The 21,335-nt window shown below is 45.1% G+C and overlaps 1 protein-coding gene across 2 annotated transcripts in view; it reads right to left on the reverse strand.

The window, feature by feature from the left end:
- Positions 1-20,447, reverse strand: part of EI24 (EI24 autophagy associated transmembrane protein) — a 37,382-nt gene extending 16,935 nt beyond the window's left edge. For both annotated transcript variants that reach the window (XM_065417083.1, XM_065417085.1), the window contains exons 1-3: positions 20,309-20,447; positions 5,817-5,964; positions 3,256-3,401 (exon numbers count right to left, since the gene is read on the reverse strand). In XM_065417083.1, the coding sequence (XP_065273155.1) occupies positions 3,256-3,401; positions 5,817-5,858 (188 nt within the window). In that variant the 5' untranslated portion in view covers positions 5,859-5,964; positions 20,309-20,447. The remainder of the gene's footprint in view (positions 1-3,255; positions 3,402-5,816; positions 5,965-20,308) is intronic.
- Between the last annotated feature and the right edge of the window lie 888 nt (positions 20,448-21,335).

Below are 21,335 nucleotides of genomic sequence, written 5' to 3' on the forward strand. Positions count from 1 at the left end.
ATACTGCGTGAAGAAGTGGAGACAGCTGTGAAATCACTCAAGAACAGAAAGGCTACAGGTATTGACAACATCTCAGCCGAACTGATGAAATTCAGAGGAGAAACAGTAACAGATGTACTCACCAAGATCTGCAACGAGATCTGGCAGAATGGTAAGTGGCCCTCCATGTGAACACGGTCACTAATCATCACTCTGCCAAAAAAAGGCAACCTGCAATTGTGTCAAAATTACCGGACCATAAGCTTAATTAGCCATCCCAGCAAAGTGATATTGAAAGTCATATTGAACAGATTGAAGCCACAAGCGGAGAATATTATCACTGAAGAACAGGCTGGCTTTCGTGCTGGAAGAAGTACCACAGAACAGATTTTCAATCTTGTGTTCTACGTGAGAAGTACTTACAACATCAGCAGGACGTCTACCACGTCTTTGTTGACTTCAAGAAGGCGTTTGACAGAGTATGGCATGAAGCTCTCTGGGCAACCATGAAGAAGTACAATGTTGGTCGTAAGCTTATTCTTACCAATAAACAACTGTATGCCAAGGCCAGCAGTGCAGTTCTCGTCAATGGCACAATAGGAGAGTGGTTTCGCACCACTGTTGGACTCCGGCAAGGCTGCCTTCTTTCGCCCACACTGTTCAACATCTACTTGGAGCACATAATGACTGATGCCCTAGAAGATCACATATGCAGAGTCAGCGTTGGGGGGGGCGAACAGTCTCAAATGTTCGGTTCGCTGATAACACTGACGGCCTGGCAGGTAGCAAAGATGAAGTTGCCAACCTTGTGAAATGATTGGATGAAACCTCCGCAAAATAGGGCATGGAAATCAGTGCAGACAAAACCAAGCTGATGACAAACAGGATCAGTTCACATATCACTGTCAGTGGACAAGAGCTGGAGACAGTGAAACAGTTCAAGTATTTGGGGGCAATCATCACTGATGAAGGATTAAAGGCAGAAATTCTGGCAAGAATTGCGCAAACAGCAGGAACAGTGGCAAAGCTAAAGCCAATTTGGAGGAACAAGAACATCTCCCTGGAATCCAAACTGAAACTGCTACACGCACTGGTCAGCTCCATTTTTCTGCATGCGTGCGAGACATGGACCCTTACGGCAGAACTTGAATGGAAAATACAGGTAGTAGAGATGAGATACTTTCGTAAAATCCTGGGCATCTCCTACTTTGACCACGTCAGTAATGAAGAGGTCCACAACATCATCACCCAACGCGCTGGGTCATATGAAGATTGCCGGACGACTGTGAAGAAGCGCAAGCTGAAGTGGTGCGGCCATGTAACAAGATCATCTGGCCTATCCAAGATCACCCTCCAAGGGACAGTACAGGGGAAGAGAAGAAGAGGTAGACAGTAGAAGAGATGGACTGATGACATAAAAGAGTGGACAGGAATGGACTTTGCGGAGACTCAAGCACAGACACACAATCGTCAGGGGTGGAAACAATTGGTTGATTGCTTACCAATGATAGTGCCCCAACGACCAATGCGGTTATGGGAGTGATGATGTATCTGCAGTCCCAGGTTACATTAAACTGATTTTTAAAGACATGTTCAATATTTAAAACTTTGACTAGATGACCCTTGCGGACCCTTCTAACTGTATAGCTCTAAGTCTATGCTATCACTACAGAGCAGAGAGAAGGTTCTTTGGGTGCTCTATGTTCTCTGGGACCATCCTCTGCTCTTCTCTCTCTTTGGGATATTTGGAAGGCAGTGGCCTTTTTGAAAGAGGGCAGTTCTATGGGAACCTCTGTAGAAGAACTTTATTCATCACTCTCTGCTGTAGAAAGTTTATTATGAAGAAGAAGAACAGTAAAATATGATCACGAATCCTAAAATAACACACCTCTACCCTGATATAACGCTGTCCTCAGGAGCCAAAAAATCTTACCGCATTTTAGGTGAAACTGCGTTATATCGAACTTGCTTTGATCTGCCGGAGCGCGCAGCCCCGCCCCCCAGAGCGCTGCTTTACCGCGTTATATCCGAATTCGTGTTATATCAGGTCGCGTTATATCGGGATAGAGGTGTAATTCAAATGCAGCTAATCCATGAGATTTCAGTACATTAACTGTATGGAAAGTCTGAAGAGTTGCCTTATTCGATAACTAAAATCATTCAGGGCAACAACAACAAAAAGACAGGCATAAGGTGCTATTTCTTAAAAGACTGACTTTTTATAAAGTAAAAATTAATGCAAATTAACTGATTTAACAAAGAAGTTGAATCCATGCCTTAAGTGCAAAAATTAACCTAACCCTCAACAAGGAAGCCAAAACAAGTGCTACGATAATCTGGAGACTAGTCACCCAGGTACAAATCCTGTTTTGGTCAAAAGTGGAAATAAATTTGAGGATCTCTTCCTAGTCCTTAGTGGATGTTTTTTCCACATCACTGAAGAACATGGTATGACTGGGAAACAACAGTTGTTTTGGAAGCCCTGCAAAATTCTGAGGTGTGATGGCAGAACTGTATGTGGAAAGCTTACTCCCAAATCCCACAACTGCCAGCACTGCATACAATGTCTCTTCTGTAAGACAGGCACAGAATACAGGCAATGGATCAGACTAGTTACCCACCAGGTCAGTATCCTGTCTCCAACAGTGGCTGCTTCAGAGGAATATGTAAAAATCCGTGTTCTCAGTTGGCTTATGTCTTGATGCATGAGGGTTTATAACTCTTCTATTTTTTTAAATCCTCTCTCATTAACCATATAAAATTTCTGAATCTTGCTAAGCTCTTGGCCTCAATGATATCTTGTGGAAGTCACTGCTATAGGTACGCTTTTTCATAAGGCATCTCCTTTAATCCATTTTACATTTATTACCTTTCTGTTTCAATGACAGTTGGCTCATGAATCCAGTTTTAGTATTTCAGAGACATCCAGTATTTAAGAGAGATTCTGACCCCATGGACCTTCAGGTGGTATGTCCTTACTATTAAGGGGCATATTTTCATCCCAATGCATGGAGAGGTAAGCATGGAAATCCCCACTCACCTCAAACTCCCTCCTATCTGGACTACTCTGAAATATCACATATGTGGACAAATCTTCTGGCAGATTGTTCCCAATTCAGTGTGACTTTCAGTTTCCCCAGTCATTTAGGACCTCCATAGTCCTAGTCAGAACCATTCTGCTTACAAATGATTTTCTGTCTCCCTGTCCTCAGTAGATGGTAGATTGAGAGGGCACAAACAAATCCATTAGTCTAACACTTAAGCTCCTTTACTCACTTCTCCAGCTTCCTCTCCTCACTCTGAGCTCTCCGCTGGGCGAGCACGCTGCTTGCTCTCCTTTTTCTCTGCTCTTCTCTTTTCTGTTGGATCCGGGCATCCAGCTTGGAGATTGTGCAGATCCCCCAGATGGAGTCCTTAATTCCCTGCAGACACAAGGAAACAGCACACCCGAACTCAACATACTTTGGGCAGTCAAAGTAAAAGTTACAAGGGACATTGTCAATTGAAAAATCATCTTCATAAAAATTACATATATTATCAGTAATCCCCTATATTATAGAAAGTGAAGGAATTTTACAAATCTCTTCATTATGATCACTGAGTCAGTTTACTTTTGCACGCTTCAGTCAGCTAGGGACAGTAAAAAATACCAGCTTCACTTTCTGGTGCATGCACTGGCCTAAACTTCTGTCTTTGGGTTACAAACTCTCCAGGGGAAGGTATGAATTATAAAACAGTTTTCCTTGCATTTATTTTTTATTTTATGTCAACATTTCTATTCATATTGGTCTTTCAAAAAAAAAAATTTGTAAACAAGACCTACATTTCAAGGGTACTAAATTGTGCAGTAGTTTCCCTTTCAAGGAAAATCTCACAGTTTAGGTGGGTCTGAGAGGCTTATATATAAAACGGATGTATATAAAACTGCAGGTGTGCATAGCATTTTAAAAGACAAGGGCCCAGCCTCAAGGAGCTCAGTCTAGTGTAGACAGACAATTAATGAAGATAACGTGTCACAGTAGCGGGATAACAAAACAAGGAAGTGGAGGAAATGCTCCTGAGACAGTGATTTTGGCACACACTAAAAATAAAGGCTATGTTTCTGTATTGCTCTATTTTTTATGTCATCTTGGCCATGCTCAGAAGTGGCAACAGAGAGCACCTGGGAGAGATCAATGGTGGAAGGACGCTCAAAAGTCATGAGCTTCTGAGGTAGAATTCAAAGGAGAATAGAGAGGCTGTTAGGAGTAGCAAAGAAGGGAGCGGTTGTTCTCTTTGGGACAGTTTGGCCACCTGTCCTGTGTTCCCTCAGCTCCCATCATTCCCTCAGACCGCAATTTGGATGAAAGCCAGCAACAGTAATCAAGTCAGGAGGGGAAGCCAATACTGTTAATTGTAGCCAAGGTTCAGTTCAATACATGTGGCCCAGTGACCTAAATCATAAACATTTTAGTCACCTCTAAAAGGGACAGTACAAAGTAATTTGTCAATTTTTTTTTTTTAAAAGGTGTAATTTCTTGTTGACTTCCCACTATTTATAGCCCCTCTCTCAGAAGCCAGAGAATCGTTTCTTTCCTTGTCTGTTTTCTCCTATCTGGCAAAAAGTGCTTTTTCTCCTGCCAATTTGTATATGAAGCTGGAATTAACCCAGCTGGGTTTCTTTACTGCCTTGTTTGTAACACAAGCTGATAAGCAAGATTGTCACAGCCATTTGAAGCATAGTTATTAGTTTCTTAATGCTGTGCTATCAATAGAAGTATCAATCTACAAGATAGAAAACATGTGTAAAGATGCATCATAAACTGTATTAACTCCCCACTCTTGGTGAGAAATTACAAATAAAATGCACCAGTTCTTGGGAGATCCTTGAAACACTATTATTTTATTTGCTTTTTTAATCCATGGAGGCAGAAAATATAAGGCCAATATAATAAAATTACACACACATTTAGGATATGCAAGGCATTTCTGGTTGAACGTAAATCAAAATTTGGTGTTTACACTACTTGATCGTATCCTCTAGTTACAAAACCAAGGCAGTTTGCTCTTCCTGGATGCAAAGAAACATCAGCTCCATGTTGCCCAAACCCAAAACTTGTGTTAAACCCGCAGAGGGCTCCAGAAAGCACTTAGGAGATTTCCAACTTTTTTAAAAAATGGGTGGGGGAAGCAACATTTTCTTAAATAGGTGGGAGTTAGCCTTTCACCTGTGGGCCATCTATTGAAACACCATCCAAATCAGCTGTAATCAGTCAAGCATTCCCATCACAAAAAATACATAATTGATCCCTTTGACAGCAGTCTGAGCAGAAAAGCCAATGATTAAGGCTCAATTCTGCAGGGTGCTCTGCAGCTCACAGAGATGTTTGGAGGTGCAGTGGAGGCTCAACATTTGTCCAGACCATGCTCAGCCGTGTGACTTTGTAGTGGTATCATGCTGAACAAGAGTAGCTCCCTCTTATTTCCACACACACAAGAGCAAAAGAATGTCACTGAGTGGAGTTGGAGGGAGATTAGAATCCTGGTATTTGTGTGTGATCCCACACATATAAATTAGGTACACAACCACTATTCTGCTCCATATTTTTTTTAAAAAGGTAACCAGGAGTGAAACTTGAGGTTACTACTGGAGGGGATATATTCTTAGTCCACCAGTGGATACATGGAAAGGGAGGCACGCCAAGAATTAAAGAACAGGATATAATCTGAATATTCAAGACATATAATATTGATTGGTCTATCAGTCTATTTTGCCTATAATCTCACTATGCCACTTATGCAAGGGGAAAAAAAGATCCCGAAGAGATTCTGGGCTCAAGAAAAATTGAGAGACTTACCCTGACGAGATCATGAAGGAAGGTTTTCACACTGTCTGCCATCTCTACTCCAGCATCACCTCTGATTCCAAAACTATCAACTACAGGGAGAAGGGAAGAGAAGAGCCCAAACCTCTCTCATCGTGCAAAGATGGGAAACTGATGGAGCCTGGCAGAAAAAAAAGGAAACATTACCATGTTAAATGTGAACAAAGAATTCCTGGTTTACACACTGATGTGTGTAATGGAATTGTAAGTTTAATAGCATCTCAGCCATTTTAAACAGAAGGCAGTATTTGTTCAGGCGACATGAGTAATTTTAACACTTACTACTATATTAATGTGCAGCATTTCTAAAGAAAAGGCATGACAATTGGAAAACACATCAATAACCTCCTCTCCCACCCCCCAAAAAAGATGGGCACAGGGCCTCTAAAGGTTTGAAAGTTGTAAAATTCAGACTTTTGAACTAATGAAATAAAGTTCTGCATTAACTCCAGTCGTCAGTGTTGCAACCCATATCTAGGAATGAAGCCATATACCCTGAAAAAGCTCCAGCTAGTACAAAATGCAGCTGCCTATCTGCTTACAACACAAGTCACCATGAGCACATCACTCCAGGTCACTCCAGAGTGACCACAGGATAGGCTCACTCTCAACCCACAGGCCCAGGCCTGTGGGACAGAGGCCACCACTAAGGGAGAGCCCCCCACACCAATGGCCTCCTCTCCTCATTGGGATGAGATTAGGGTTGTGGTGCCGGGGTGGAGAGTACTGCTGAGGGTGGTTGGTGCCCCCTCGGCAGGGCGAGGAGGAGCTGGCAGTAGCAGCAGTGTAGAAGGATGCTGGCCTATCATCTTAATCAGGTACAGTTGAATTTCATTTGTACTGCTTTAAAAAAAAAAAAAATCACAAATCACAAAAGCTATGACTTTTACTAAATTGACTGTGACTGCTCCATGATTCTGAATAAAAAATGCCATAACAAATCTGCAGCCCTAGGTATGGTCCACCCGAAGAACAAAACTGTTGACCAACAGGGAAAAACGCATGAGTGGGAAGACAAATCTTTCACAAGAGATTCACTAGACTCTGAAACCACTCGCACAACAGAGAAGAATGACCGTGGGCCTCAGTACATTCAAAACCCCTAGATTTCCTATATGCATAGTGGCAAAAAGGAAAGTTATATGAAGATTACAAGCCCCTAAACAAGAAACTATATGCAATGGCAAGTGAGAAAGTATTCAGGCTGACGTGAACAGTGAAACATCGGGACAAAACCCAGGTCAGAACAGGGGCTGCATTTGACAAGCAGAGTTCAAATTAGGTTCATGACTTGTTTTGCAAATGTTTTGGAAACACAAGCTTCTCCTTGCTCCGGGACTAAGGACCCTTTACACAGGAAGACCTAGTGTAGTCTACAGGCTGGTCTACACTGGGGGCGGATCGATCTAAGATAGGCAACTTCAGCTACGTGAATAGCGTAGCTGAAGTCGAAGTATCTTCGATCGATTTACCTTGGGTCCTCACGGCGCGGGATCAACAGCCGCGGCTCCCCCGTCGACTCCGCTACCGCTGCTTGCTCCGGTGGAGTTCCGGAGTCGACGGGGAGCGCGTTCGGGGATCGATATCTCGTGTCTTAACGAGACGCGATACATCGATCCCCGATAAATCGATCGCTACCCGCCGATACAGCGGGTAGTCTGGACGTACTCTACATCAAAGAAATAAGTACTGCAGGAGGTAAAGGGCAGGCCAGAAGAGACAGACAAAGTGACTTAGGGCTTTGACTACATTAGGGATTTGTGCACTGTCACTGGTGTAGATTGATGTAGTTACACCATAACAAAACCCAACATAGGTGTGCTGCACCAAAGTAAAGAGGAGTTTGCACCAGTAAGACTTACCTTGACTTTGAATATTCTTTAGTGTATTCCGTAACTTCGTAATACAAGAGGTCACCACATCATAGTCTTTAGTGTTATATTTTAGCTGAGACATGTTGTGAATTTTTTATTTTTTGCTTCTTTTAAAAAAAGCAGATTTGTTGATTTTCAAGACTAATTGGTATGGTTCTATGGTATTTTGACAAAAAAAAATCCTGAGTGACAACTTCCTAGTGTTAAGGAGTTGCATAAGTGCTAGTACTGGCTGCTATGCCATCCTGGCTTCATCGGTTTCTCTAGAATTTAAGCTTTTAAGTTTTTTCTGGTTAGGAAAAAAACCCTTCTGGTTAGGAACAAAACACTTCAAATACCCAACCAACACAGTGCCTGCAGACAGTCTAAAATAGCAGATCTGAAGTCGAATAGTGGTAAGTTAAATGTCAACATTGTTAACTATTTAACTGCTGAACATTTTAACTCTAAATATTCAGATATTCTGAATCTGTGGACAAATCTGAGTACTACAATTATTCTCCAAAAACTCTGTTTGAGACAGACTTTAAAAAACAGCTGTACCAAGGAATTTACAGAGCACTACATGGCAACTAAACAATTTGTCAACCTATTCCAGCATGATGCACAGCTTTTCACATTCTTCTTCCTGCAGGAGCACACAAACGCACAGCCATAGAAGTGAATCATTTAATTTCTACAATAACTGAAGAGTTATAAATACCCAGTTTCAGGATCTGTATCAATAAGCAACAGCCTTTAGCAGACATTGACGTTAGTCAATGATCTAAACCTTGACCTTCACACACATTCTGTTTTGCAGTTTTATATCTACCGCATTCAAACCAGACATTATGTGGATCAAAGCAAGACCCTTTGGGTGTGTCCTTATCTCTAAGCACCAAAACTCAGTGGCCAAAACTAATCTGGGAATGGTATTTGTTGTAAGAGCACAGAAGGTGGCAAAACAGATGGGCCATAAGATGGAGTGGGGTCTAAGAGAGGTAGACCAGAACCTAAGCGAAGATGATGATGATGTCTGCTAGTATTAAACATTTAACTGGACATAGAGATCTGAAAATAATACTTCATCTGTGAAATAGTCCAGTAGAAAAACAAGAGAACTTAGAATGAGTATGCAGGATGAAAGGACAGTTATGAAACACGTAAGAGCCAGTAAGGCAGAAATTACCAAGTGACTTGGGAGTCAAACATTTCTCACAATCATCATAGAATCACAGAATATCAGGGTTGGAAGGGACCTCAGGAGGTCATCTAGTCCAACCCCCTGCTCAAAGCAGGACCAATCTCTCCATTTCATCCTCCAGTAGTATACACACACACACATACAAGTTAAAGGGAAAGTATGGCAGACACATTTTATTCCATAAATGTATCCAGTGAAATCTTCTTCTATGAGATTTTCCCACTCAATTTTTAAAAAGGAAACACACTGGATTTCTGACCTGTGTCAAATAGAAACCCATATTGTTTACAGTCCCACATTGGCCTTCCATGGCTAAAGAATCACTAGTGTTGCAATTCTGAGATGAGCCTTCTGCCTCCAGCTGTAGGCTCAGGATGGTGATCAGCAAATGACTCTAGTGTCTATGTGCATGTGTCCACAGAAAGTGGTTTATGATAATCCCCTAAAAGCTCAAATCAGAAACATGTTTCTATACTAAAAATATTCTCCCTGCAAGTCCTATGCTATCACTAGTTTATTATAAGGGATGTGTGGCCCAGTGGACTGCCTGGATTGGGAGTCAAAGGACCTGGGTTCCATTCCCAGCTCTGTCACTATCCAGCTGTGTAATCTTCATCTTCTCTGCCTCACGTGTAACATGGGGACAATGATAACCTCCTTTGTAAAGAATTTTGAAATCTACAGATGAAAAGCACAATATAAAAGGATACCTATTATTATTGTAGGGTCTCACAACTCCTGTGCTCTTAGCACTAATTACTCCAAACACTCTCGTCATCAAATTTTGAGCCTTCAGCTTCTCTTAAAGTGTCAAAAAAAGCATTGGTCCAGCATGTGGATCATCACCTAAAGACTATGGACTGTACTAACCGCAAAACCCACTGAATCACTCCATCTCCCAGTTAAGAGAAAAACAACCTGCTAACCTCACTCTTTCACTAGAGACGAAGCAGAAGGACTAGTTCATTCCTGAGTGGTCTGTGTTACAACATTTGTCACTTTATCATCTTTGTTGTCATATAATTAAAACACTGATTATAAGCCATTAATGCTTCAACACATTTGGCCTCATCACAAGAACGAGAACACAGTTCAAAATAACTAGTAAACTTTCCTCAGAGTCCAGGTCTGGAATAGCAGAGCGTGCCGCAGGCTGGGATAGATGTTCAGAAGCAGAACTATATAAGGTAATCCTGCACAGAACCAGCCTGGCTTGTGACTATCTCTAACCCATGTTATTAGTCCCTCAATTTCATGAGCCCTAAGTTAACTCACAAATGGACAGAGTCAACTTGAAATCAATCTTTTAAAAATTTGAAGTAGTTTTTGGTCCCAGGGCTGACCCTGACAATTTCTGTGGTTTTGAAGTTACATTTTCCTATTTTTAAAAATCTCCCCCTCCCATATTGCTGTATGAAAGATCATACAAACAGAGGAGACAGAAAAGTTTACAATGCATACAATCATCAAACTGACAAAGTTAGAGAAAAAAGTGTTTTCTCTGATCTCTTTCAATTATGGCAACCTTCTGTGTAAAAAAGGTTCAGGAAGCCCCCACCCCTCAGCAGCTAGAACATGTCTCCCAGCGGCCTAGGGGTTACAGTCTGAAGCAGCAGCCAGAGGGAGACAGGGAGAGGGAACCTGGGACTGGGCACTCCACCGCTTCCGACTCAGGGCCCTCTTGAGTACTTAGCCAGATTGCAGGTAGCGAACAGCATCCTTAACACACTTCTCTGGGTCTCCTACCACTTTGTCCCTCCTCAAGGCACATCAAGGCTTTTGGTTATCCTGTGCAATGGGAGCCACAGGACTCTGTGTGCTGCCTGTGCAGCAGCCTCCTCCTGGTGATGAATCCTCCTTGTGTAGTCCCTCCACAGTTGTGAGCACAGGTCCATCTCCCTCTGCTCCCTGCCCCACTGCAGTGCCTCTTTTTAAACCCCTCCTCCGACTGGAGCATGCCCAGTAGGCCCACCGGGAAGGGCTTCTTGGGCCCAGAGTTGTTCCTGTATCCCCATTCCATAGTAGGAGGCTAATCCACTCCATCACAGTGCCCTTTTAAATTAATTAATATCAGGGTGGATAAAAATCAAAGATTTTTAAAAAATAAAATAAAATAAATCAGATTTTTTTTATAAACTGCTTTTTGAGGAAAAAACCTATCTTAAGAGAGTTTTAATAGTTTAAATTATAGCTCAAAGATATCTCACCATGGAATAGGGATTATAAATTCTAATTCTATAGTATGAGACAATATATTAATGTAATGTTTAAGAAAAGTTTTGTAAATGAGTTCCAATAGTTCATGGATTAGGGACCCAATTTTATGGGGTTCCAGGGGCTTCAGTATAGATTATTTAGGTTAATCTTTCTATCTACCCAATGGGATTCAGTGCTCAGTCTAGAAAATACCATCAGAGAAGCTTAGTTTTGCAGTTCTCAAACTATGGATTTGTGTCTCCAGAGATAACACGCTTGTAAACAGCAAAAATGTTTATAAATAAATATACAGAGGTGAGAAATAACAGACCTCAACCCTATTGTCCCTCTGCAAATTTGTGTACCCAGAGTCAATCCCTTACCTCTCTCAAAGTGCAAAGTTTCAAAAAGTTCAATGAATAGAAGATTGTTGGGAGCAGAATAGATCTGGACAAGGAGAAGAAGTCTGGAGATAAATGTGAGAAGGGAGGGACAGGCAGTAGAAACAAAAGTGAAACTGTTTGAGCAGCATATTCCAGAAGTCTTGAGGTCTTTCTGAGTGTAGTCTTCATTGATTTGAGATCTACCATACCATTCTCTCACTAGAAGGGAAAACTTATAATGGCAGCAGGCGATAAGAGAGACCCAGTTTGGGAACAAGAACCATTCAAGAAATATATGTTTGCTGATGATGTTTTAAAGCAAGTCACACCAGTGAACTGGTGGAAATCACTTAAGCACTTGGATTCAGAGACTGTTGAAGTGATAATCTCACTTTTAACAGCAGTAGCTTCTTCTGCCGGTGTAGAAAGAATATTTTCTTCCTTTGGACTAATTCATTCCAAACTGAGAAATCGTTTGGGACCTGAAAAAGCAGGAAAGCTTGTTTTTCTTTTCCAGATTACGAACAAACAGGAAAATGAAGGTGAAGACGACTGAGTTAGCTGCAGAAGCCAGTATGTTAAGTTTCTCGTGTTGATCTGGCCGACAGTCGATTTAATTTATTTTTTTTACATTTCATTTAACTATTTTAGTTAAAAACAATTTTAACAAAAACAAACCTGATTTTAAAAAACTTGAATGTTTAACTAAATTCAAAAATTCATATGCTTGTTTTGTTAAAATATTATATGTTTGCTGTTGAAGAAAAAAATCCAGAATACATAATGTTGTTGTTTTAGTTAAATAAAACAGTTTAAATGGCTGTCTGGTGATGTTCTCCTCCTAATACAGCCTGGCAAGAAAATCCTCCAAATATTAATGATTAACCTGTTGAATTGGAGATTGTTCACCTCCCAATGACTTCATAAATATCTGCTTCAATTACCTTTGGTAAATGAAATAACCAAACATTCATTTTCTGATATAGCTGTAAAACTAATCTGAAAAGTTTTCAAAATAAATCCCCGTTTAAAAATGTATAGTGTGTACCTTCTAAAAATGAAACCTACATCTATCTTGAGTTGTGGAGAATATGTATTAAGGTTATAACAACCAACAAGAATGCACTTTTATGTAGAAATCCATGATTAAATCGAGTCTTCCTGACTAAATCATGATTTAAATCAAATCCACCCTGCAAATTATATTTCATTATTGTGGTTTCTTTAGAATGCAAAGCTTTAGCCCAGATTTTTAAGTTGTCACCCCAAATTTGGGCCCCAGTTCTGCAATCAGATCCACATGGGTGCACTCCTGAGCCTCTGCAGAACCCCATTCTGCACATTCTTATTTCGCTCAGCCTGGTCTACATTTAAAACGTAGGTCAACATAGCTACATCACTCAGGGGGTGTGAAAAATCCACACCTTTGAGTGGTGTAGCTACGCCAACCTAGGTTTTAAGTGTAGATGCGGTTGAAGGAAGAATGCTTCATTGACCCAGTTTCTGTAAGCTCAGGAGGTGGAATTCCTGAAGCAATGGAAAAACTCCTTCCATTTCTGTAGTCTGTGTCTACACTATGGAGTAACGGTGGCATAGCTACGGCACTGTAGTAATACTGCTGTTGCATAGACATGGCCACAGTGAAGTCAATGATTATACTAATGCAGCGATTTCTAACCTTTTTTCATTTGCGGACAGTCTGTGGACTCCCAGGAGTTCACGCATCACAGGTAGAAAACCACTGTTCTATGGTAACTACAACCTTTCACGGACCCTTTAGACTCAGTCTGTGGACTGCCAGGGGTTCACGTACCACAGGTAGAAAACCACTGTTCTATGGTAACTACAACCTTTCACGGACCCTTTAGACTCAGTCTGTGGACTGCCAGGGGTTCACGTACCACAGGTAGAAAACCACTGTTCTATGGTAACTACAACCTTTCACGGACCCTTTAGACTCAGTCTGTGGACTGCCAGGGGTTCACGTACCACAGGTAGAAAACCACTGTTCTATGGTAACTACAACCTTTCACGGACCCTTTAGACTCAGTCTGTGGACTGCCAGGGGTTCACGTACCACAGGTAGAAAACCACTGTTCTATGGTAACTACAACCTTTCACGGACCCTTTAGACTCAGTCTGTGGACTGCCAGGGGTTCACGTACCACAGGTAGAAAACCACGGTACTAATGGATCTGTCTCAGATAAGGACATGAGTCACATTTATGGTTACAAATGAAAGTGTTTTTTGGCAATTAAGCCAATAGACAGCAGAAGCCCCTCAGCTGGGATGGGCCAAAGGACAGTATCATTCCAGTTAAGAGAGAAGTCCATGAATAAAGTCTAAAAGAATTTAAGTGGAAAAAATCCTGGGCTGAATAAATGTCCAGGAATAAAAGGGATGATGGCTGTGCTGAAACAGCAGAGCTCATCTCTTCACCTGCTGGCATTGGCTGAACACTTCCTCAGCAAGTGGCATTTTTCCAGTTCCAGTCGCTATCATTAAGCCAAGTCAGCTCCCTAACAAATGTTCTTAGAAAGGGCCACCCCAGGCTACCTGATCCCCTACAAAGCAGCTGCGCCCACTGGATTTAGCCTCCAATTCAGCACATCCCTATAAAGCAGATGCACCACACACACCCCCAATTCAGTGTGTCCCTATAAAACGGCCTCCCCTTCCCCTGTACATCCAGGTAGACAATACCCCCCACTCCGTGATGGGGGATTCTTCCCCACCCTTCTCTCCTGTGGAGAAAGGACCCACTCGGTGGCTATGGGCCCCTCTCCCCACAGAATCGGGGTAGCACCCAACAGAGGGAGACGGGGCAGGTCGGAAGAGGAAGGGCGAGGAGTTTGGGGTCACCCCAGGCAACCCAGAGCGAGGATGCTGGGGAGGGAGCCCTATGGAGTTGCCTGGGGTGAAGACAAAGGAGATGAGGCACCTGAGGGGGAAAGCATCTGGGCCGGGGCATGCAGGCAGGTGGGGGGAGTGCCTGGGGCAGAGAATGGATGTCACCCACAGCAACCGGGGCAGGGAAGGCTGGGTGCCCAGGAGGTGTTTAGGATAGGGCACCCAGGGCAGAGCAGGGGGCAGAGAGCAGGGGGAAGAGCACGGTGCCAGGGGCAGGGAGCGGGGAGTAGAGCGCAGTGCCCGGTGGCCAAGGAGCAAGCGATGGGACGTGGTGCCCGGGGCAGGGAGCGGACAGCGGGAGGGAGCGGGGGGGCAGAGCGTGGTGCCCGGGGCAGGGAGCGGGACGGGGTGTCAGGAGGTGTCTGGGATAGAGCATTCAGCGGAGGGCGGCACAGGGCAGGGAGCAGGCGGTGGGACGGGATGCCAGGGGGTGTCTGGGATAGAGCACCCAGCGGAGGGCGGCACAGGGCAGGGAGCGGTGCCCGGGGCAGGGAGCAGGCAGCAGGACGGGGCAGGGAGCGGGCAGCAGGACGGGGTGCCCGGGGGTGTCTGGGGTAGAGCACCCAGCGGACGGCGGCAGGGAGCAGGGCATGGAGCGGGCGGCAGGACGGGAGGCAGAGCACGGTGCCCAGGACAGGGAGCAGGCGGCAGGACAGGGTGCCCGGGGGTGTCTGGGATAGAGCACTCAGCGGAGGGCGGCACAGGGCAGGGAGCAGGCGGTGGGACGGGATGCCAGGGGGTGTCTGGGATAGAGCACCCAGCGGAGGGCGGCAGGGAGCAGGCGGCGGGACGGGGGGCAGGGAGCAGGGCAAGGAGCGGGCGGCGGGACGGGAGGCAGAGCGCGGTGCCCAGGACAGGGAGCAGGCGGCAGGACAGGGTGCCCGGGGGTGTCTGGGATAGAGCACCCAGCGGAGGGCGGCGCAGGGCAGGGAGCGGTGCCCGGGGCAGGGAGCAGGCGGTGGGACGGGAGGCAGAGCGCGGTGCCCAGGACAGGGAGCAGGCGGCAGGACGGGGCAGGGAGCGGACGGCAGGAAGGGGTGCCCGGGGGTGTCTGGGATAGAGCACCCAGCGGAGGGCGGCACAGGGCAGGGAGCGGTGCCCGAGGCAGGGAGCAGGCGGTGGGACGGGGTGCCCGGGGGTGTCTGGGATAGAGCACCCAGCGGAGGGCGGCACAGGGCAGGGAGCGGTGCCCGAGGCAGGGAGCAGGCGGTGGGACGGGATGCCAGGGGGTGTCTGGGATAGAGCACCCAGCGGAGGGCGGCACAGGGCAGGGAGCGGTGCCCGAGGCAGGGAGCAGGCGGCAGGACAGGGTGCCCGGGGGTGTCTGGGATAGAGCACCCAGCGGAGGGCGGCAGGGAGCAGGCGGCGGGACGGGGGACAGGGAGCAGGGCAAGGAGCGGGCGGCGGGACGGGGAGCAGAGCGCAGTGCACGGGGAGCAGGCAGCGGGGCTCACCCGGAGCTGCCGGCGGCGGGGAGACGCTTCCGGGGCTCCGCGGACTCCCAGGCCGGACTTCCCAGCCCAGCGCGCCGGACGGCCGATTCACACTGCGCATACGCCAGCAGCCTCCCCAGCCTTGCAGCACTCACGGCGGCCGCCAGGGGAGCCCGCTGTGCGGCGCCGGCCTGAGGCCGCGCATGCGCAGCCCGTCCCCATCAGGGGCGCAATGCACGGGCGGCCGCAGGGGGCGGGGAGAGAGGCACAGCCTTCAACGCCCCCTACTGAAGCAACCTTGGGGCGGGGGGAGGCAGAGTCTGGGGGCTCCAGGGCCTGGGCATATTGCTGGGGCCCAGGGCCCCCCTCCAGCCTAGTGCTGGGCCGCCCATGGTGGAACACACACAACAGCTGAGCCTGGCCCGGTGCCCCGCATGCCAGGCTCCCACCAGCGCCCTGCCCCATCACAGAACTCCTGGGTTCTATTCCCGCCATGACCTCAAGCATCTCGGGACCCATTTCCCCTTCTGTACAAGGGGGAGAACACAGACCCATCTCACAGTTGGGTTGCCTTTTTGTCTATATTACATTTCCTACGATTCATAATTGTAGTTGTATTCAGGGAGATGGGCCCCGTTTCTCACTCCAGTTTTGCACCAGATAACTTTTGCTGACTTCAGTGCAGCTGCTCCTGATTTATGATGGTACAACTCAGAGGAGAATCAGGCCCAGGATCTTTTACATCTGATCCTGCCACTTATTCCCCACCTGAAGACATGAAACCCACTGTGACATCAGACTAATTTCCCCAGCCTTTCACTGTGGTCTTATAGAGAGGATTATGCCTAGGTCTTCACTGCAAAAAATAGGCTTGTTTTTGCATTAAGATAGCTATTGCAATGTAAAATCCTAGTGGAGACAAGGCACGAGTAGTTTTTACCTCGATGTAGCTTGTTGGAGTCAACCCTCTAATCCCAAACTGGGGTTAACTTGGACTAGCTACATTGATGAGCTAAGGATAAAAGACAGGGAAGGAAAATTCAGTAAATGACACAAGCAGAACTGTCTGTAATTTGAACATGTACCTGTTTCCCACAAAGTGGCAGTATGGGTCTTTGAGTGAAAATGAGGCCTGTGTTTCTGCTCCTATGGGCAAAGAGACCATGCAAAGAGACCTCTCCTCCTATGATGGCTTTAGAGCAGATGAGCCAATCTGTATGCATACCAGCAGTTCTACATACAACATCCTCTCCTTCCAGCTATTAATGCACCATAATATTAATTAGTGTGGGGGAGGGTTGTGACAGCTTTATGAAGAATATCGTTACATTACAAATCACTCACTTATTGAGGGTGGGGCTAAGTCTCTGTGAAGAGTAAGGAGGAGCAGAGGGATGGACAGGGTATATGACACAAATGAGCATCTCTCAGTGCAACAGATGGTTCTTCCTCTTAACTGAGTAATAACTGTGCCCTGGGTAATAAACATCTCAGGATGTCTGCCCAGGATGTAGTTATTACCTTGTAAACAGGAAGTATCCTGCAATTATCTCATTATAACAACAAGCCAATGCTCTGGCCTAGTCAGAGCATTCTGAAGCCAATCAGTGTAGAGTAACTGTGTGAGGGGACATCACCCCACACTCTTCCCTTCTCCAGAGCTTAGAATGGCAACTGGTTAAACAAGTGCATTACTCAGTTAACACAGTTCTATGTTTCTCAATTATCTCAGGGTATGTCTACACTACAGCAGCGACAGCAGCACAGCTATGGTGATTCAGCTGTGCCACTGTAGTGCCATAGTGTTATTGCTTCCTGCATAAATAGACAGGGGTTTTCCATTGCTGTAGTTTAGCTGCCTCTCTGGGAGGCAATAGCTAAGTTGACAGAAGAAAAGCCGCGTCTATGATGGGGGTTAGGTCGACCTAACTACGTTGCACCGGGAGCAAAATTTTTCACAGCCCTGAGCGATGTAGTTAGGTCGATCTAATTTTTAAGTGTAGATTAGGCCTCAGAGTTATTCCCTAGGACAGATCGCCTCATCTTCATAATAGGAGATATGCTAACCATTGGTATTTGAGGTAGGGCAGGACTGAGCTAACCCTACAAGCATTGATTCAGGAAGTGAAGACAGGATTAGTGGTCTCTGCACACCAAAAACCAAAAGAAAAAATTCTTATTGCAAACAAACCCACCCACCCCAGCACAGCAACCTTCCTTCATCTACATATTCATCCTTGCGGCCCCTTTTTCTGCTCAGCCATTGGCAGCAGGCTCCTCCAGCCCCAGACAGGGAGCTCAGATCCTTCACACTAGCTATAGTGCTGTTATAAAGGATTCTGGGCCACGTTCCGAGAATCCTAGTACCTGCTGCAAAGTGAACTGCAACAGAAACTCTCCAGAAGTGTGGCAGGAAGTGCACTGAAGGAGAAGAAAGGCTTGGGACCAGCCTACTGGAGAGTAACCACGGCAGCCCTGGTGCTAATCTGCTATCACCCTTGGAGCTATTCATGCTTAGCCTGTTCCTAAGTCTTTTCCTGTTGTGTGGGCATGTTCCTTAAAAAGATAGATACATTTTTAAATTCTTCTGGCACTTTCACAGTGGTTCAGAAATCTTATCTAATGCACCTTCCCCAGAACAACCGTTCTGGTCACTTGTCCCTATTAAAGCAACAAGCAAAAAATAATAATATTTAACTATCATTTAAAAGAAAATACACCCCAGTCACTGGCCTGCCAATATCAAACTACAGCCTGCAGAATGAAACCAGCTGATTTCTGCTAGATACCTTCCATCAGATCTCTTAATCTTCTAAACAGAGGCCTGCAAGGCCTGACCTTGCAATTGGATCTGCGGAGTCAGGCCCCTATGTCTCCACAGAGCCCCACTGAAGTGTACTGGTTTATGCACAGAGACAGTAGCCCACCTGCATGGAGGCGAGTGCAGGATTGGGGCCAAATGAGCACCAAATGACCAAAATTCATTAGAAGTCATTTTGATTTTTACTTCCGACTTCAGGAGACACGTAGCCAAGAAACTGAAGCACCAATACACAACATATGATGATTTATAAGTAGCACTTTCAACAGTCCCTTCTGCATCCAGCCCACTTTCAAACTATTATGAAGTCTGGGCTGGTTATCTTCCCTTGCAAATGTGGTTACCGGTTTTACACCTTTAGAGAGAAAATTAAGGTAGCAATACAGGGATTTTTTGTTTCTTCAAGTTTGGTCTCGGGTCCCTTCAGTCCAAGCATAAGACCAAGGTCAAGTTCAAAGTTGATGTCAGAATTTGGGTGAGCAAAATTTAATGACTATTCAGTTTGCTGTCACTTCCTCATTCAAAAGCCCATTCACAACTTGGTTGACTGCCTTACAACTAACAACCACCCTGAACTTCCTGCAATTAGAATATATATATCTCACCTTACAAACAGGTTTTCTTATAGCATTCAGAGATTGCAGAGATGGTTAGATACCATGGTGATGAGCATGGTATAAAATGAACTAAAAAGCTCCATCCCCCTCACATATGTCCCTAACCACAGTTTTTTTCCCTGACTGAACACTTTAGAGATTTACAAATAATTCAGTTTTAACAGCCGAGCAGTAAGTGGGAAGGCACAGGCACGCTTTGGCAGGATTGTAGCTATTAAGAGTTCAGTAAACTAGACTGAATGAATGGCTTGTCAACCAGATATACAGTTAATATCTAAATTAGGGTCCCTACCTGTTGTATGCTTTTATTAGTACCATGTAGGAAGAAAAGACCCTAAAGATCACACCATCTGACAGACACTGGCCAACAGATTATTAGATATGGTACGGCACAACTCCTGCCTGTGCAGGGAGAAAGGTATTAACGTCCTCCCTGACACACACAGACCCAAATTGTGGCTCACGTTCAGGGTTCCTAGAAATCCATTTGCCACAGAAAAACGTGCAATTTGCATCTTTACAGAGAATCTTAGTTTTTACATTTTGTGAAAAAATAAAAACATATCCAGCGGAACTCCGTTTATCTGAGCCTCCGTTATCCAGCTCTCCATAATGACCAAACCAGGGCTGACAGCCCAAGACCCGCTGCCCAGAGCTGAAGCTCTCCAGATTATCCAAATTTCTGATTATCCAATCTGGCCCCCGTCCTAATTAGAGCGGATAAACGGAGTTCCACTGTATTGTGGCTAGGGAAACTAAAGTTCAGCATTTCATTTTAATCGCGGGAAAATGCAGATTTTTATGTTTTTTTAATCAGAGAATTTGGAGGGGGGGTTAATCACGGGAAACTAGGATCCCTAATCATGTTTCACCCAGCACCCACCTGCATGCAGAGGGAAGAGTCCCCTACCATATTTTCAACACACAGGCATGTGCCCTTGCTCTGCCTTACACACAGCCTGTCCCCATCAGAGTCCCAATGTTTTCAGCACCCAGAACCAGACATTTCCCACTCTGCCTCCCTCTCTGCAGGCTGTGACTTACCTCCTGGGGCTCCCCAGCTAGCCTTCACTGGGGTCTCCACGCCTGTTAGTGTGTTAAGTGCTGGGATTAATTCCTTGTACAGGTCCAAAACAAAGCAGCTCCCCTGTCCCAGGCCCTGGACATCTCTGCACAGAGCATGTCTCTCAGGAGCACACTGGGAAGTGTAGTTCTTAACCTCTCCTGCAATGTAGAACAGAAATAATACGAGTCAGCTACAGAGCCAGCTGGATACGCAGAGCTGTCTGGGAAATGTAGTTTTCGAGGGTCGAGATGACAGGCTCTTTCGCAGCATCCTCTGAGTTTCTGGGAAATGGAGTTTAATGTCGAATTAATAATAACTGATGCTATTTTTAAAGCCCAAATGTCCTCATACCACCCTCCGTGTTGCAACACACTTAAAGGGCAAAAGCAACTTAAATTTGTGCCCAACATTTAAACACTGTAAAAGCAAACTTTTATAAAAGCTAAGACCAGTAGCTATGTTTGCACAATTTTTTTTCAGTTCCAAAGGAAACAGCTGGTTTTAAACAAATGACCCTTCCTCTTTAGTATTTGCAACTCACATTCAGCTGTCAGCACCTGAAAGTGACGTTGACCATAAGTGAAAAAAGGGAAGCTGATTCGGTTGTCGGGTGACCAGATAGCAACTGTGAAAAAACGGGACAGGGAGTGAGGGGTAATAGGCGCCTATATAAGAAAAAGTCCCAAAAAATGGGACTGTCCCTTTAAAAACGGGACATCTAGTCACCCTATTCGGTTGGTTTCCATTGTGCAAACTGGAAGACATGCAGAAAGTAAACAAACAGCACAAATAGGGACAAGCGCTTTGGGGTTTTAAAATTCTTTCACTTCTGATCATCTGAGGTGTTATTAATACAAACAAAGAAATGTATTTCCTTGCAACATATATTTTTGTTACTTTAAAACCATAATAGAATAAAGGTGAGATTGGGAGAGGGAATCCAATGTGAAAAAGAAACAGAATGTAGACATTCCAAAATAAATATAACAGTAATAATACTTTGCA

The sequence above is a fragment of the Emys orbicularis genome, chromosome 15, assembly GCF_028017835.1.
Source record: "Emys orbicularis isolate rEmyOrb1 chromosome 15, rEmyOrb1.hap1, whole genome shotgun sequence".
Classification (NCBI taxonomy): Eukaryota; Metazoa; Chordata; order Testudines; family Emydidae; genus Emys; species Emys orbicularis.